Here is a 19,144-nt window from a genome sequence, read left to right as displayed (position 1 = left end):
ACCTTCTAGTGTATCAATATCATGTATTAAATGCAAGGGAATCTGATTTTCAAATAGACTCAGGATATACAGATTCGACTGAAGCAATTTATTAAGTCAGTCATTCTGTCTTAACAAATAAAATCAAAGCTCTTGGTTCTCAAAATCCTTCCCTGTCATGGGTAAACACCAACCAAAGTAATAGAAAGCTCATTGCCAGTACCTTCTAAAGAATAACTAGCGGCATCGTGAGTACCCCAAGGCTCTCCTTTAGGGCCACCCCTCTTCATTTTATTCCTTGATGATATTTCTTCAGCACTAAGTGATATATACATCCTTTTATACACTGATGACTTGAAAACACACAAAACAATTAGCTCAAAAACAGATGCAGCAGTTCTATGGAAGAATTTTAAGTCTTGATATTTGATTGAGAAACAATGACCTTTTATTAAATTTAGGCAAATGCAAAATCATAAGTTCAAGATCCAAGAAAACCTTCCAAATCCTTAGTCCATATCCAATCATAAATAACCCAAAACATATGCTGTCAGTGATTTATGTGCAGTGGTTGATGATCAACTTACATCCAGGAGTCACATTTAAAGCTATACCAAGCTATTCAAAAAAATTCATACACGTCACAGATCAATCAATAATTTACTCCATAAGAAAATCTAACAAAATTCATTTGTCCGCAATCATATTGAATACAGTTTAACCATCTTGTCTCTCTTTCATTCAAACACATTTCGAAAATTTTCGAAAGAAATTAGATGATTTGAGGAGTTTTATTAACATATTATTAAAATTAAGTCAATTGAAATAAAATCCGTGAAAAAAAAGGTTTTAGTACGTATATTCCGCTCTTTTGGAACGTAACCCCTAATTATGTAGTATGGAAGTCAATGGTTCGAATTTCGTACAAGTTTTCGGGAACGCATTGTGTACGAAAGTCGGGGACCGCCTGTATTGAATTCGAAAGACCCATTTTCATAGCTATCAATTATTTGTAAACATACATTTCCCTCAATTAATCATTTTGCGACTTCGTTTCATTCCCTGTAGAACCTCGACTAACACCCAAGTTACTATTCTACAACTACAAGCTACTATGAATAAAACTATACCGTTGCCGACCCACTTTCATAGCTATCAATGATTTGTAAACATATAATTGAACCAGATGACAAAACGTATTCACTCGTGGATGCTGAAACACTAACTGCAATTCAACTCAACTCCTTGCCAAGGATTCACAGATTGGTAAACAAAATAAGCGGAACGTTAGAATTGAGTCACTGTTCTGTCGACCATGGATTAGGGCCTTTCATACCCACTAACATTGCTAATAAACGAAATGTAAACTCAATTATTTTTTTTGGAAAAATCCATAGTTTTATCGATTCATCAAATTCTGCCGTATATCATATTCCAAACATTGTATATACAACGTATTTCACATTCTAAACAATCCTTGGGGTGGAACGAAAGCACGATTCGGTGAAACTATAATGTCACCATTTTTTTACTTTAATAAGTGATTTCTTTAGTAAATATAAGATTTACCAGCTGTTATGCAGTCATACAACATATTTTGCCCCTCACGACGTCAAGTGATTGGTGGATTACAGTATTGAGTTTCAAAATTCTGTTGTAACCTGTTGAGTCCACCAATAAATAAATCTTCCTCGATTTAACCTCTCAACATAATCACAACATTGACACTATACATTCACCTAAACTTAATATGCATCGAGCTTTAAATGAGAAGAAATGTATTGCACTCACCCTGCAGTAGTTTCTCGACAAGAGTATTCTCATTTCTGAGTCCGATTCATAACAAATCTTTTTGAAATCACAGAATTCCATGAGCTTCTTCAAACATTGTGGACATATGGTGGTGGGCAGGCCATCTCCCGCAGCAACCTAATAGCAATCAAAACGCGATGCGTCAAGGAGTTTCGGAATCGTAAAGGCATTTCCGTTAATAACATGGAATATAATAAGAATTATGACCAAAAAAATAAACAAAATGCTACTCGCAACTTACTCTTAAACCGATTAAATCATGTAGGGCATCCTCCACGGTCATTTGGCTGGCCACCTTTGATGTGAATATGTTGAAATTACTGTGATTCTTCAGCATACAAAGCCTACATAGGATAGCTGTAGAACTCCTTTCCGACATATTCGAGAATATAGCGGTAGTAAGGCTCATTTTTTCATTGCTATCACTTATCCAATCCTCAAAACAATTCACTCGTCCAAGAAATCGTCAACACAGCACTGAGAGAATCTCGAAATCCTACGAAGAAACTACAAAAACTTCAATGATATATGGAAATGAAATAAATTTAGAATGCTAACAGTGGAAGATAATTGCTCACAATCTACAATCACTTAAAATAAAACAAGAATCCCATCGCAGATGATCGAACGGATATTCATCGGCTTTCATTCTCTTTGTTAGTATGAGACTATGGAACCAAAGATTCGTTTAGATTCAAGGTTAGTTACAATTTTCACCGCCAGAGACACACGTAAAGAGGCCTACTATACGAGTTAGAAATTACCATTCGATGAAAGAATAAGAACATTTCATTGAAGATATATCATTTTTGCGATGATTGTTACCAGAAAAATATTTAATTTGACAAACTTAATTTAATTATGCGGTAATGAACGGAATTAAAGCGCATTTTTAGTTGCCGCACGAGTGCAAGAATATGTATACGGCCTTGCAGTGACTAAGCGGAGAGGTAACAAAATTTCTTTCATGAATCATATAAACTAAATTTTTCAAAACAGCTATAAAAAGGCTAACTTGATTACACTCAATAATATATCAGTTATCTTGCGAACGCAGGATAACGTCATTTTTCATTTTGCGCACCCGAAGAAATAGACATTTTGAAATACCTTGCTGTGGAGTCCTCATGCGGATTACTATTATTATATAAATATAATTTCAATTCACGAATTGCATATATATTGAAAGATCAGCAGTAGCTCTAAGGGTCGGCGAAAATTGAAATAAAGCAAGCTTCCACTCGAGAGGTGACGTATAATGATCACTATCATAAAGAACCACATTTGAAAAAAAATACGAATACACCATTTTACTCTGGTATTTCTGATAGTTAAAAAGAAATCAGAAAAAAAACCTCGTATCATAAATAGACTTAGGTAGATGGTTCCATTTGTGGTTATATCGTGTTTTGTGAAATAGAAATTTTTGCAAAATGCAATTTTTTCCTCAATTTGGCAATGTTGTCTCACATACATGCATAAGGACGGATTCGGGATTTCTCCAGACAAGTGTCTGACACGCACACAATATCGTTTTTCACCATCAAATTTGAGGTTAAAAAGAACATAAAAAATTATTGCACGAAATACCCTCTCTTATTATTACGATATGAAAGTTATTAATATGATATTAAAAGATTGAAGCTCCGCCAGTGGCGGTTACATATGTAGTTATTCCGGAAAAGGCGCCAACTTGCCATTATAATATCTACATAATGTATAGTGCATACAAATAAGCGATATTATAATATCGATATTTCGATACTGATAGCATGATATCATGCTATCAGTATCGAAATATCGCTTTTTTGAAGGCACAAGCCATTGGCGTAGCCAAGGGGAGGTTACGGCGGGTCCGGACACTATCCCGAAATATAAAAACACAATCATTTTCTTTCACAAAAGAAAATATATTGAAAAATCATGAATTTGCAAGAGACTTCTTCAACAAATGAAGGTTTTTCCATTATGAAAATAGTTAAAAATTAGTTAAAATCCAATTATTTAGTACTCCGTTTTCAAAACCTTTCCACGCAAAAATTTTAGACCCCATCCTGGACGAAATTCCTGGCTACGCAACTGTCACAAGCTCAACGCATGAACCAAATTCTCCAATGCTTCAACCACGACAATTTCCAATATGTGATAAGAGCTTTCCACCTTTGTCCGTAGCCCTCAACGAAGGATACCTCGAAGCCTTTAATTCAGAGGCGTAACATTGAGACTTTCCTTCGGGAGAGGACCCCCCAGGAAACCGGAGATCCGGGAAAATTTTTTGAAAAACGACATGACTGGAAATACATTTTACCTGCATCATTTCGGCACTCAAAATTGGAGTGGTGAATGATAAAGTAATTTTCCCCAAAGTCGACTATTTGAAGTTCTTAAAAGCAGTAGCGTGATTATAATAGGGGTCATAGATCCCCCTAAAGCTTCAGAGAAGTTTTTAGTACACTGTTTTCCCTATTGTGATGATTTACCGCGGAATTACGTTCGACTGCCGTCATAGATTTACACTTGCAGATGTCGAGTTGCCAAGTTGACAAGAATTAACAATAATAATGTTCATAATGATAGTGTTAATTTTTGCTTCTATTGAAATACTACAGAAGGTGTGGCATTAGGTGTAACATGCTGAATTTCGAAAAAAATTCAATGCGGGAAATTTTTGCGAAATTTGTTCAAATTTGAGGCCAAGTACTTTTTTTTAAAAAATTACCTATGAAAAATGGTTTTCGTAAAAAAAATATCACTATAATTTTGACAACTGTGCAAATTTTTAATTTCCGCACTCAAAAAATCGTTTTTGAGGTTTTGTCCAGCTTTATTCGATTTCAGCCCACTGTACGCCAGGGCCAGATTACCTGTGGCCACCCATGACTCACACGTTTTCAGTGATCAACTTCAGCGGCTGCGTATATTTGGCAACGTTATGTTCGCTTCTCTTCCCTCTCTCGGTACTGTCCCCACCCCGTTAATGAAACCTTTCCAGAATGTCCGGGCTCCACGAAAGCTCACCCGCAAGCATAAAATGGACAAATCATAATTATATATACAATCGTACGTTATATATACGTTAGATCATATTCGTACATGTAGAATACGAACTGTAGCTGTTGAAATTGAAGCAAAAGGGACATATGAAATATGATTTTATGCTTTCCCGGCGAATAATGTGTGTAAACTTTTCTCGGGACTCCCACCGGGTTAATGTTTTTATAACGGCCAACGTTTCAAGCACCGTCTCGGCACTCATCATCAGGGCTGAATATTGATTTATTTAATGCTTGGTTGCTAAGTCTCATTGTTGTAATAAATTTAGTTAAATAAAAATATAATAAAATAAAATACGATGCCAATTCTTTTATCGCACCTATATTAAACAGTTTAATTTCCTTATGTGACCTTATTACATAAATGAAGTTCTTTAACTGTAATTTCGAAATAATTTGGTCAACTGCATCTAGATTGGCTATCTCTGTGGCTGTAGGTGGCGTTAGTTTTTGATTTTTGCATTCGCGAATTTTCACTCACTTCTAGAATCTTCTGCAAAACGGGTTTCCAAGTATTACTGATGTAATTCTCTGTTAAATTAATTTTTCTCCAGCTTATTTTCTATAGCTTCCTTCGTGAGGCGATCCCAAAAACCTTTAGCATGGCAAATTATTTTTGCTTCTTCAAATTTGATGATGTGGTCCTGGCTCACACAATGTGCGGCAATGGCAGATTTCTCCAGTTGCCCGAGTCTTCATTTGCCGCTTCTGCTCCTGGAGCCTTTCCTTATTTCTTTGAAACGTGGGCCGTTATAAAAACACTAACCCGGCGGGAATCCCGAGAATAATTTACCCACAAAAGGGATGTATGTTTCTTAGTAATCAAGTCTGGTTTTTGAGCACATCGACTGATGACTGATTATGCTTTGTATTTCGATTTTTTTCCATTTTCATCTCTCTTCACTTTTAGGATCCATCAATAAAACGTTGTCATCATGAATGTCAATCGGGGTAATGAGGAGAGGTCAGGATCCAGCTGCTTCCACACACGCACCTATTTCCTATTGAACCCCTTCACGAATTCCGCACATACTTCCAGAATTAATTTGCCGCAGTAGTCAGGCGAGTCACCCTTTCTCTTTAAAATACATGATGGTCCTTGAAGAGAATATAAGGGGTTGTAGAGGGATATCCTTATTCCCTTTTTTATATTGCCTAATATTGGCATTAATGGGATTAAAATTCAAAGATAAGTGAATTAAAACACAAAGTTTCATATTTTATAACTACCTTTACTCTTATCAATTAATTATATCATTCCTTATTCATCAATTGTGTCTTTGAATAGGAATCATCGACGGGGAATATGTTTCTGTTATCTTTATAAGTACCTAGCAGAAGAGAGGAGGCTAAGACAAACACTATCCTACGGAGCAGTGGCGGATACATATGGGGGGCGCAGGGGGGGCCATCCCCCCCTTGTGGGGCTGCCCGCATTGCCGAACAATGCAGAACGCAATTGTAACTATCTCTATATCATGAGATCGCTTTGTCTTGTATGTGTGCATGATCAGTTTAAATGAAAGTATCTAAAATTTTGCACGTAACTTGATTATTTTTCATGACGATAAAAGTATAGGTAGCTTAAAATATCTTTTTCGCCTCCCTCGAGTTTTTTCTTTATCCGCTGCTGCATAGGTGGCATAAGCTCCAAGAGGTGAGAGAGTTTTCTTACCTCTGATGCGGAATTGCCCACGGTGGACGGAGCAAGAAAGAAATAGTCAGTAGAACAGCGCAGTAGAAGAGGGCTTTCTGCGCAAATAAAAATCTTCTCACAGCTAAAAATACAAGCATAGAGGTAAGAAAACAATTAATAAGATGCTACATATGGAGCATGTTTCTCTACGGAAGCGAGGCTTGGAAGTTGACAGCAGCGGAGAAGTCAGGAGTGGAATCATTCGAAATGTGGTGCTGTCGAAGAATGATATTTATGAATTTATAGTTAGGTGAATGAAAAAACAAAATTTCTTATCTGCATGCTCTTTGGTTTTCTCGTTGTATCAGGTGCAGAAAAGTTTCTCGGGTTGTCCACCGGTTGATGTTCTCCATCTCTCCCGATGTTTCGAGGAGCGACTTGCTGATCATCCGCAGGGGATCTTCTGTTGGCCGTTTCTCAAAATTTGACTAGTATATATAAACTCCATCCATAGTCACTTGTAACCTGATTGGTTCCACAAATTTTTTTATCATTTCACTACATTTTCTTCCAGAATAATAATTTTAAGAGTAATGCCAAAAGTAAGGCAAAAATCATTAAATCATTCTTTTTTCAATAATAGTGTCTTTGAATACAAACCATCGATAAGGAATTTTTTATGTTTTTATTTTGTGCTTCACCTCCAGTTTTTACTCAATTATAATTATCCACTCAAAAGAGAATATGGCGCCAAACATTCATACAGAAAGAAAAACTTGCAAACATCTTCGATGCAAAAAGATATTTCATAAAACTCATTTTTTAATACTACTTATATTATTACAGCCGGCTCCCGATTATCCGACTACGGTTATTCGGTGTTTCCGATTATCCGTTCATGTGATCACTCAGTGAAAGTTTAGTTTTGGACGTCGCGCAGTGGTCTTGCAGCATCTGTGCAAAATCACAGCCCAAATCTCTATTCAGAGTTCGTGATCACGCAGTCACGTATGCATGGTTTTCAGAAACCAGGTATTAATACCTGGCCAGTAAGATTACAACACGCTTTTGCCGCTAAAAAGATCGCTGATGGGAAAAGAAAGCTCTCAGGGAATCCGGAAAGCTTTCTAAAACAGCAGACAATGTGCGGAAAAATAATATATTATTTGATTTACGTGAATTGCAAAAAGAACATGATATTAAAGTGAAAGATAGGATTATTCGTGCTTTCCGATTATTCGTGCCGCCTCTCCTCATCATTATCCCGGATAATAGGGAGTGTTCGGTAAGCTTGAAACTGACTAAATCAATAATGCAGCAAAGATGAAGAAATACAAATATGATAGAAACACCAATGAATCACTCTGAGATAGATTTAAAATAAAAATTTAGCAACAGCACTTCAAGCAGGGGTACATTCTCCTATCAAAACAATGTACACTTACCAATATCAATAGCAAAAGCCAAAAAATTTAATGGTTTGGTGGAGGACCATAAGCCTGATATTCCTGTTCAACTAGTGGTGTCATAAACATTCCTACTTAGGCATGTGCTAAATTCATTGCTAATAGGTTTACTTGTTTGTTCTTAGATGGATACAATGCTAAAATATTCCTTTAATTTCTTAAATGATGGAATATTTCTTTCTCAAAATGAATTACCTAAGTGAGAATTCAAGTACATCACAAAATTTCCTTACTATGCGATAAATTTCTTTTAAAATAAAATAGCTGACGCAGAAAAATTTTTATTTATTTATTTATTTATTTATTTCTCACTTCCCCGCAAACAGCACAGAATGGCCTTTACAGCGTGGGTTGCAACATTAACAATAGACTATCACAAACATCCATGCCCTGGACGGGGACCTCCTACCCATGCGGGATTCGAACCCGCGACCTACGGATTGGCAGGCGAGGACTTTACCCCACCGCCACCGAGGCCGGCTTACTTAAAGAAGTTCAGGAAGCGTACTGGATACCCATGACGGCGTTAAGGGGTCGAACGGGTAGTTTTGCTGTATGTGCATAATTTAATTATATAAATACATGAACGAATAGGCCTGCAATTTCTATCCGTGAGTGGTCATCCTTAACAAACGCAACACCCCTAAATTTGTACCCTTGGCTGCATAACATTCAGGATATATTAGGAATTTCACCAGGGGTTTTATAATAACATCAGTGGTTCATTTTCTACTGGCAGGACAAGAGAATGTATGAAGAGTGGAACACTTTGATAAATGAGATCAAGGGACGTATTATTTTCTTAACACGTTGCCTGCGGATGGCATTGATACCCAGCGAAGGTCCGGCTGATAGGCGGATGACATCATATTCTTACCGCACTAGCTGTCTTTCGATCGCTGTCCACTCTCCTCCGCTCTAATCTGTCTTCTCTCATGATGGTTTCCCGACCACGCACTGGATTAGGTTAACTTGACATGCCTTCTTTTTTCAAATTATTGCTTAAATTTTTAAAGTACTTTGTTTTCATTTAATTATATTTATAAACATATACTTTTTGATTTGTAACATGTTTCGCCGTTTCCAAAGAATGAAGATGTGATTTCTTCTTTACTATTCTAAGTATTTGTACAAACTGTTATGACATTTAAAGGTCATTTCCGTTTGAACCCTATTAATAATTTTGAAATCAACAAATAGTCATAATCGCCCTTCCATTTCATCGAAGAAATATATATGCGTGCTACAAAATACGGTCACTATATACACGCTAAGCACAGTTGAATAATCTCTGTCTTTTTCATTAATTTGAAACTAAATATTTAAAATACACCGTTATGTGCATTCACTAATTTTGCATATCCTTTCCATTGCATGTAATTTCATGAGCAACTTGACAATGTATTTAACTGCATATATTTCATGTTTGACGAGGGGTTAGATGGAAGATGGGACTTTCTAGCCCCAATCTCGCCCGATAAACAAGTTTTCTTATTGTTATTATATCATGAAACGTTTAGAAAATAAGTTGCAAACATATTCTTCCAGAGATTCATATTCTGGAAGAATATGTTTGCAAATTATTTTCTCGACGATCCCTTCTACAGGGGACTTAGTATATTGGTTACCGAAATGGAAATAATTTTTTTTCATTTTTCTCACTTATTCCGTATGTGTTTATTAATGATACTGGGTGAGAGTAATTATGGCCACCATTTCGCTATTCACGGGCAAAAATGGTGGAGTTTCTCAGAAAACCTTTCAATTTTACTTTCGAATGAAAAATTTGGAATGAGGAACTTGCATGAATTTTTTTTTATTTCGCAGGCGGACAGAAAATTATTTTCTGAATAAAACAAAGAAAACCGCATGTAAATCTGAGTTTTCCTTCGCGAGATATTTAATAATAAATATAACAAATTTTAAAGCGCGGGAAAAACTCCCTCACCCCCCAAGCCACTGCCGACGAAGCCTCGATGACGTCAAAGGTGTCTAAACATCACGCTAAACTATTGTTGTCATTGTTTGAAATAGTTGCCAGCAGCTGAGAGCTTCGTTTGTTAGAAGTGTTGATTATTTTCTATTTAAAGATAAATATCCGACGATAGAGGTTCGGAAGCCCTCATATTTTGTATTATTTATAATATTAATATCTGAGTGAGGGCATAAAGTATAAAACTGGAGCAGTTAAAGCAAAAATTTATGATACCTAAATAACATCGTTGTAGGAGTCTGAGCCACGGCCGTTGGTAGGGGGATACTTTAATTGTAAGTAGATGTTATCGACGGCATATCATTCATTTAAGTAAATAATTAGAACGATTTTGATGTTTACTAATGTCCGATTTGCTTTTATATACAATAACTCCATCCGTTTATTCGAAGGTACCAGAGAATTCGTCGTTTAGGACTGCTTGTGCTTGTATTATGAGGTGAATTCCAGTCAACGCAACTTTTGATCGCTGATTCGAGACATCTACGAACATTTTTTGTGCCAACATAGGGTTATTTTCAACGTGACATCTGCCGTTAAGCTACTGCTAATAATTACAGTGCCAGTGGTTGTAATGCACAAAGTTTGACAAGGTTAAAAAATATCGGCCAAGAGTTATCAGTCCCTCGTGATTGAATTGCAAAAAGTGCTATTACGCTATCGATAAATGTCTAGCAGTAGTGTAAAAATTGTCAGTGGCGTGTTAACCTCTGTTGTTCACCGTAGATATGACATTTCACGATCAAGATATTGATATAAAAACTGTGTGTGAAGTTTCTTATTCCATTATTTCAACGAATAGTAGTGAGAAAAGGCACCTAAGTCACTTGTGTGGGCTAATTTTAGGCTTTAAATCAGTGAATAAACAGTCGTTTTCATCATAACGAGCTCTCTTAATACAAGTTGTACGTGATGAATATAATAATGTGACAGTGACTTCCATTTTTATATACGAGTATTTGTCTATTTCCCAATATATTTTTATGGTATATCCTAGTATATTGTTTATGGATTTACCTATATTATTGAAATAGGTTGTAGCTTATGTATGCGTTGGCAGCGGAACCGATTCCCGATCTCACATTTGGATTGTGTGCTGACTATGTTGTTGTGAATTCGTACCGTAGGACGGATAGGAATGCCGCCTCCGCTAATTCGGCGTTGCCAAATTCAACAGCACAGCTTACTCTTATGTCAACAGCACATCTTACGATCGTTACCCTCCAGTATTACGAGTTTCTTTTACATCTCGATTTGGCGCCGACGTATAGCAATAATTTGTCATAACAAATTCCATGAGGGTCGAGGTATCAATTTTTGGTGTCCTAAAAAAAGGCTGTTACCCGAACACTCCATGCCACACGCCTTTTAGGCGGCTTGCGGGGTAATATGTATATGTAGATGAGTTTCAGGTGAACTATTCGAACGAGTGGCAACGTTGTTATCCATTTTTCTGATAACTAAAACATACGAAGTGAAACGCTTGTACTTCATCATCCCGATGTCGCATTATTAATATCCCAAGTAATAATCGTGGCACAATAGCAATAGGAAAACTTTCCCAAGAACAACAGAACAAAATAGTGACGATGAGCGGCTAGATACTCCCTCAAAACAAATTTTACAGCATGCGCTCAGCGTATTTCCAAACTCCCTACGGTTGTCTAGGCACCTATGACGTCACGCCTGGCCTCGGAAACGCTCGGATGTCTTCGCGCAGTGGTCGGCTCAAAGAGATTTTTCTCGATTTTTAATGCAATTTTTTTATTTCTTTTGATGTTGATGGAGAAACTTAAGGTATTTTGCGAGCTAATATTTTCATTTTACTTATTCAAAATAGTTTTTAGAGCAATCGACGACCCATGTAAGTTCCCCATGGGAAATCCTTGGCAAAACAAATTACCGGACGTCGGGGCTGTTATTCCTGTGACTTCATTGGTTTTCTTTTTTAATAATGGTTGATGAGAGAGTGCAGTGGTGTATTTAGACTTGTGCATAACTAATGCAGTTAACCTTACGAGCTTCAAAGGCACATGCTAAGGTTACCAGCTGAACTTGGCATCTTCAGCAATACTTGCAACCATGAGGATGGTGTGACCACGCCAACCCATTGGTAGGGCGGTGCTTTTGAAAGGGATTTTCCATAGGGGTAAGACTGTGGCTATAGGAAATTAATAGGCAGGTTTCCACTTGCATTTTCGAAATTCCTCCCCATGGCACACGTTCTGACGCAGCTGTTTTATTGCTTCGTCGCCCACTGTTCCAAGCGGCAGGACATGCTCAAAGGGGGAATGGAAATCGTCATCCGAGGTTTTGTTTTACCTAAAACTGAACTCGCGGCCAGCAGCAACACGTGCCCCTTTTTGATCAGGAGGCAATAAGTGGGGGATGAATTTTACCGCGATTCGTGTCATTTGCTAATATTCGTTGTAATTAACCTCCAATAAAGACCAGATTGTACAGCGAGTGTGTGAATAGTACACCTCATACCCTTGTGCACAAGGGCAAGAGGTTGTTTCCGGATTTTCATCAATTTTAGGCCTGGAAGGAGGCCTTGGGCGTTGATTGTCTTCGATGGACTTGTGCCGCGTTTAAATAGCAAAATTAACTCGTGCACTCGAGTTCCTTTCAAGGCGTGTTCTTTATAAGCTGTAGAAAACACATTCATCGTGTCCGACTAAATTTTACCCAGAAAAGAACAAAATTTCAACGCTGCACGTTGTTCTCGAATACCAGTCATCTTAAAAAAAAACGAAGCAGTCGAAAAAAATCTTCGAACGTAAACTGTTACAGGGGCTCGCTACAACCGTGTAAAGCCACGCCGTGTTACACAATGACTCAGAAAGGATGGAGTAACATCCATTTAGTGGAAGGGACCCCAAAATGCATGAGAGCGAAGAGCACAGCGATTTCCTTCCTGCTATTTTTAATCCCCCTCGTATAGCGGTATTAAGTTATTTGCCAGCGTGTTATCGAGTTACATCCATAATTTCCCTTTTCTATTCATTGCGCTTGTAGTGTGGATTTCCGGAATAATTCCAAATTTGTTGCAATGCTGCTGTATTGCTATGAAGAGTTAAAGCGCAATTGATTTGGATATTTCGCTCAGATTTGCGTGTGTGACGAACGATTTTAATTTCTCCTGGTGAATTACATTGATGAATTCTTCTCGGGTTTTCAACCGATTTAACTCAGTCGTATAGTCCGACGTTTCGGAAGACGACTTGTCTCCCATTTTCAAGGCGAGTGTTACTCAATGACATTCCAATTTCATCCTGAACCGGATCGCCCGTTTAGCGAACTCAGCAATAAGGCTCAGGTGTCGTCCGATTGGCTGAAGGTTTTTTGAAATTCTTTGTGTGCTCCCATTGGGTTTTTTATGCAGCTTGTAACAAGTCACCATGCATTGCTAAGACGGAAGCCGGCATCGTGATTGAAATCGAAATTGTGTTTGTGTTTTAATTTATTAGTTTTCGTGAGTATTCGTGTGGCGGATGTGCCAGGAGCAGGCCGATCTGGCCTGACCGCCCCTGCTGAAAATGCTCCCCTTTATTTCTGGCGGTATGTTTTCAAGGATGGCATAGTGCGTTCCACATTCTTTCGTCAGTATGGGCTATTATGGTGATTCGTTTCCCACGGTCATCTCCATAAGGCCACTGTCCCTATCTGGGATTTTCCCACTGTCCCTATCTGGGATTTTCCCACTGTCCCTATCTGGGATTTTTCTTCCTCATAGAAAAATGTCCCCGGGATGGTGGTAGAAAAATTGCGCACGCATGGTTTCGCTAGGTAGGGCCTCCTCTGCTTCCATAGCATTGGGGTGTTTTAACCCTATTCCACTCCCTTCCAACCCTTTCCTTTCCCTGGAGGCGTCGGCGGGCTCCGATCGCGACGGCGTCTCCATCCTTTTTCCTTCCACTCCAGCCCCTCCCCGGGTGTCCTGGCGTATAAGCTTCGGGCTTGGTTCCGGGCCCCGGTGGTTGTAGCCTAGAAGAGCTCCCCTTGAGCTCTCATGAGTTCCATTAGGCCGGGTACGCAGTGTTGCAAGTAGCAGCATGAAAATTATTACTGCCCTATGCGCTGTTTAACGATGCCTTCTAATGTAGAAAGAGACTCTGCATTTATCGGTGCCAAATTTTTTCGTCAAAAATTATAGAAAATGCTGTAAAAAACGTTTCCTTAAATTTCCGTACAAAGGTTTTTTTTTAGAGCGTAGGTTTCCGCGGCGATAGTTTGATCTCTGCATTTCTCCAGGGTTTTCTTCCGCGTCAGATTGTTGGTTGACAACAGTTTCGCTGGCTATCCTGCCAGCGTCTTCAGGTCGAAGGTGTCGGCTGTTGGTTTCTGCCTCGCCTGCCTGGTTTTTTTTTACTTTATCTTCTTCCTGTAATGGTCGCTCAATTACTTTTTGTATTGGATTGAATCTTCTATATAATTTTTATTCATACTGTTTTCTCTTTTATGGTATTCGCCAATTTTACAACAATTCAGTTAAAATATTGTTATGCCGACGTAACACCCTTTTGGACAAGGAAATTTGGATTTTTTGCGAGGTAAAAAGTAGTCGCTTACTAACTTAATTTTCTTGCGTCGAGATCTCTATATGCTGGGTATATCAAATTGTTAGAAAACTGTTAAGTTATTTATAGTGGAACAATATTAATTTATATCAATTCTGATGGGAGTAACAAGGTGTTGATCTTAAGAAAAAATATTATGGCGGCGGTGGAAACAGCTTCTTGCATTGTTTTGTGCGCAGAGGGAAAATTTTCGGGCGGAAAAGGAACTTTTTGTCAACGCATACTTTGAAATATGTAACTCCTCGTTAGATATCCTGAATAGAGAATACTCATGCGTCGTAACAAATTTGTTTGTATTTCAATGCATTGTACTCGAAAAAGAGCAAATTTTGACGACGGAAAATAAGACGCAAATTTCGCCTTGGGTTTTTTAGTCTCGCCGCAGAAACCAAGAAAGAGAATGTCTCATAATCCGTGCGAAGGACTTCCCCTTTCAATATCTACCGATTTGATCGATAGATTTTTCTTCCTCATAGGAAAATCTACTGAAATTGATAGCATATTAATTGCGTAAGCTTGGTTTCGCTGATGGTAGGACCTGCCCGCCTTGTGACGGTGCAGGATTCCTCGTCCCCTCCCTACTTTCCCCGTCCTTCCCCTGGAGGCGTCGCCGAGCTCTCATCGCGGCGGCGCCTCCTTTCCTTGATCCTTCCCGTCCTTCCCCTTCTGGTGGCAGAGGAGAAAAGCTGATTGCTTATAGTCCCTGCTCCAGGAGTGTATCCCGCGAGCCCGTCCTAAGGGTTTCGTTCCCACTGCCCCTTTCAATGCATGCCTTTTACAAAACGGCGCTCTGGGTTTTTCCTCAATATCCGTTCATAGGGTACCATTAAACCCATCTGCGCGAGAAGCGACCGTAGCTGAAGGGCCGGGGGAAGAATTTTTCGAAGGGGTTCAGTTTGTCGCTGCATTATGCAGGTCACATGATCCGTTGTAGTCTTCAAACTCTCCCTCCAACTACGCGTCCTTCCCTGCTTCCCGTCCGTGGCACTGACAATGAGTCCCACGGTAATAGATACCTCTTAATCAAAAATTCAGACAATGAAACTAGGTAGGTTTCCGTGGCGTCGCGTTTCCAATTTCTCCATTATTCCGGTGCTGCCGCGTCGGTTGTTGGTTTAAGACAATAGGGTGTTTTCCTTCATCAAAGAAAACAAAAGGCAATAATGGCGATTCGTTACCCACCATTAGTGTATTCATAATATGCCAATTATTTCGTTTTATAAATGTCGGTTTAGACGAATGGCAATGGTCCATTTTTATCCTCATTTGAAAAGGGCCAGATTGGCGCCCATGCGATGCCACTCCACGTGACGTCACAGGGACCTAGTTTCCATAGGAGAAGATAGGAGTTATACATCGTCTGAGGTTACCAATGCATGCATGAGGCGCAGAGCTCAGGGAAACATGTCTTAATAATCACTTATTAAAACTGGCTAAGGTCGGAAAGTTTTCCTCGTTTGATAAGGTATTAATAATCCTTATTTAAGCCAAGCGCTACCAGCCAGCTGGGTACTAGGCTACCCGCTGGCAGCCTGTGACGTATCAGCGCTAAGCCTCGCCTCAAGGTCACCTCACCGGGCGGAGGGGGAACCAGAAATACGACGTACGGAGAGATTTCCCATCATTCCTACTTACGCGTCGCGTTTTCGCGCGCTTGAAAATTTTCACTTTTCATTTAATCGCGAAAAATAGATATTGTCATTTAAAAATCTAAAAGCGTGAAATACGTACTCCAGGAGTAATAATCTTTCGATTTAGGCAATAAAAAATAATAGGAAACCACCCTATTACCCAAAGATTGTAATCTGATAATTTTTCTCGATAAATGAATTTGGGTATCGAATACACAGAAACACCTGCGAGGATATCGGGTTTCGCTACGAAACAGGAGACTTTGGGAAGAGTGGAGGAGGGAAAAAATGGCATGTGCCATGATTAGTTTTAGTCCCCATAATATACCGGTATATACGCGTTCGCACTTGCGGTTGCCTCCGTGGTCTCATCTCACGAGAGAGATTCACACGAACTCGTCGTCTCATTTGGCACAAGCGTGGGACAGGAGAGATTAATGAGACGTGACCAGCTCCTGCCGGCCGCTTCATGATGTGAGCGAGCGTTGTGGGGGTCACCAGAGTCCTCGGAATGGCAGTTCATCACATTACTCTTCATAGGGTTATCAAGGTTACGAAATATTTTTTCAACTCAATAATTTTAAAACTAATAAAGAGCTGTTACAGTTTCCTTAAAATGTTGATTTCATTCACTTTTTCCATTTTAAAATCTTCCCTCCAACTTGAGCAGCTTTGGCTTGCCCCCCCCCTATTTTTGATCCTGGGTACGCCCTTGTTCCAGTAACTAGCAATTTTGATATAAGAAAGACAGATCTGGTATAAACGGTTTATCACTAATTAGGTCAATATCGCTTATTATAACGACGTTGAATTTACAGCTGCCAATAGGGTGGTTTCCTATTATTTTTTTATTGCCTAAATCGAAAGATTATTACTACTGGAGTACGTATTTACCGCTTTTAGATTTTTAAATGACGATATCTATTTTTCGCGATTAAATGAAAAGTGAAAACTTTCAAGCGCGCGAAAACGCAACGCGTAAGTAGGAATGATGGGAAAAAAGTCCGTGTGACGCATTTCTGGTTCCCCCTCCCGCCTTGTGAGGTGACCTTGGAGAGGCTCTGAGCGCTGATACGACGCAGAATGCTAGCGGGTAGCTGAGCACCATGCTATCTGGTAACGCTTGGCTTAAAAAAGGTTTATTAATACCTTATCAAACGAAGAAAATTTTCCGACCTTAGCCAGTTTTAATAGGTTATTATTAAGACATGTTCCCCTGAGCTCTGTGCCTCTTGCATGCATTGGTAACCTCAGACGATGTATAACTCCTATCCTCTCGTGTAGAAACTAGGTCCCTGTGACGTCACCTGGAGTGGCATCGCATGGGCGCCAATATGGCCTTTTTCAAATGAGGATAAAATTTGGCCCTTGCCATTCGTCTAAACTGGGATTTCTAAAACCAAATAATTTGTGTATTATGAATACACTAATGGTGGGTAACGAATCGCAATCAATGCCTTTCGTTTTCTTCGATGAAGGAAACTACCCTATTAACGTGTGTGATCTGCGCACTAGCGTTTCTTATATTCTACGGCAAAAAACCGTACCCATTAATCTTCGACACAATAGTACCATAGAACTATTCATCCTGTGTGGTGTTCTTTCAGGCAGCATGTTGTAATTATCCTCGGGTGTAATCCCTGTGTGTGGATATTTTTATAATTGGGGATCGCTACAATGACTTCAACAGGTTGAAAAAGATTAGAATTTCCGAGAGTAGCCGTTGCAGACTCGGAGGCTGCGCGCTAGGCTTAGATTGCTTGAACAATTGAGAATGGATATCTTTCAGAGTGACACAGAGAATATAATATTAGAGCCACACTACATTTCCAGGTCCGATAGAAGCGATAAATTAAGAGAGATGTTTTGCCGAACGGATAGATATGCGAATTCGTTTTTTTCCCCGAACCATAAAGGACTTTAGTTAACGCTACTCCCAACCTCGTTAGAGCCCTTAATTTTTTTATAGCTGTAAACGGCTGGTGTCCTAACAACCTCTGCCAAATGCCTTTTAGGCGGCTTGCGGGGTATTATGTAGATGTAGATGTAGAAAAAGATTAGAATTTCCAAGTGACAACAAAATATTAAAGAATTACTTGCAAGTGATGCGGACGAAAGTGTACCTTCGGCAAGTGAGGATGTATCATAATACATTGGTATGTTTCAAGCAGAGAACCACTTAACTACCAAAACCATTGCATTAATCCTTACAAGAGATTGTATAAGCGAGAGGAAAAAATCACCTCAATAAATTCCTTCTTGACTACCAATTCACCATGCAAAGGGATCTCAACTACCTCAGACTCCAAGTTCTCTTCCTCACAGGAATGGACTTAAGCTTACGAAATCATAAAATGGAAGGATATCTAATTAAGATACAAGGAAATTTGAATAATACTTTATCTCATTAGGATACAAATACTTAAGGGTATATTCACGAAAGGAAGAGTATCCACATAGTTTCGGAAATTCTCTGCAATAAAATAATTTCCCCACTCTGTAGTTAGAAATGTGTTTCTCCTAGCAACTTTAACTGTTTCTCCTGTAACTTTATTCTGTCAAGCAAATAATGTTAAGCATTGCCAAGTTGTCATTGACCCTTTTTTGCAGTCCACACTAGAGGAACGCATGACACTCGCCTCACCACTCAAATGTAGAAACACTTGCACAGTTTCATAAAGATTATCACATATTTCCTATATTTCGAGTTTATGTATTGCCAAAATCTAATTTTCATGACATTTCCTGGACTGGTATACACTTCCCAGGTAAAAATATTTGGTCTGTAACCGATCTCGAACAGGTCTGGAACTTGGGTGGAGCTACAGGTCTGTAGATGGTCTGGAACGGGGAAGAAATTGAAACATTGCACCAGACCAGTATGGTCTGCATCTGGTCTGGATAAAGGGTGGATAAACTGGTCTGGACCCACGAGCAGCCCTCTCTGTAACTGGTCTGGACAACGGGTGGGGTAACTTCCCTGGACCCAGGTGC

General features: G+C 39.1%; 1 protein-coding gene across 3 annotated transcripts in view; it reads right to left on the bottom strand.

Annotated features, from left to right (window-relative positions):
* Positions 1-2,510, bottom strand: part of LOC124172675 (zinc finger protein 2 homolog) — a 44,949-nt gene extending 42,439 nt beyond the window's left edge. For 2 of the 3 annotated variants that reach the window (XM_046552131.1, XM_046552132.1), the window contains exons 1-3: positions 2,370-2,509; positions 2,033-2,298; positions 1,771-1,908 (exon numbers count right to left, since the gene is read on the bottom strand). In XM_046552131.1, the coding sequence (XP_046408087.1) occupies positions 1,771-1,908; positions 2,033-2,200 (306 nt within the window). In that variant the 5' untranslated portion in view covers positions 2,201-2,298; positions 2,370-2,509. Of the gene's footprint in view, positions 1-1,770; positions 1,909-2,032; positions 2,299-2,369 lie in introns of all 3 variants that reach the window. The other variant, XM_046552133.1, reaches the window with a different exon arrangement.
* Between the last annotated feature and the right edge of the window lie 16,634 nt (positions 2,511-19,144).

Source organism: Ischnura elegans (assembly GCF_921293095.1).
Source record: "Ischnura elegans chromosome 13 unlocalized genomic scaffold, ioIscEleg1.1 SUPER_13_unloc_2, whole genome shotgun sequence".
NCBI lineage: Eukaryota > Metazoa > Arthropoda > Insecta > Odonata > Coenagrionidae > Ischnura > Ischnura elegans.
Note: the sequence above shows the minus strand (reverse complement) of the source record. Positions and strands in the feature narration are given on the sequence as shown.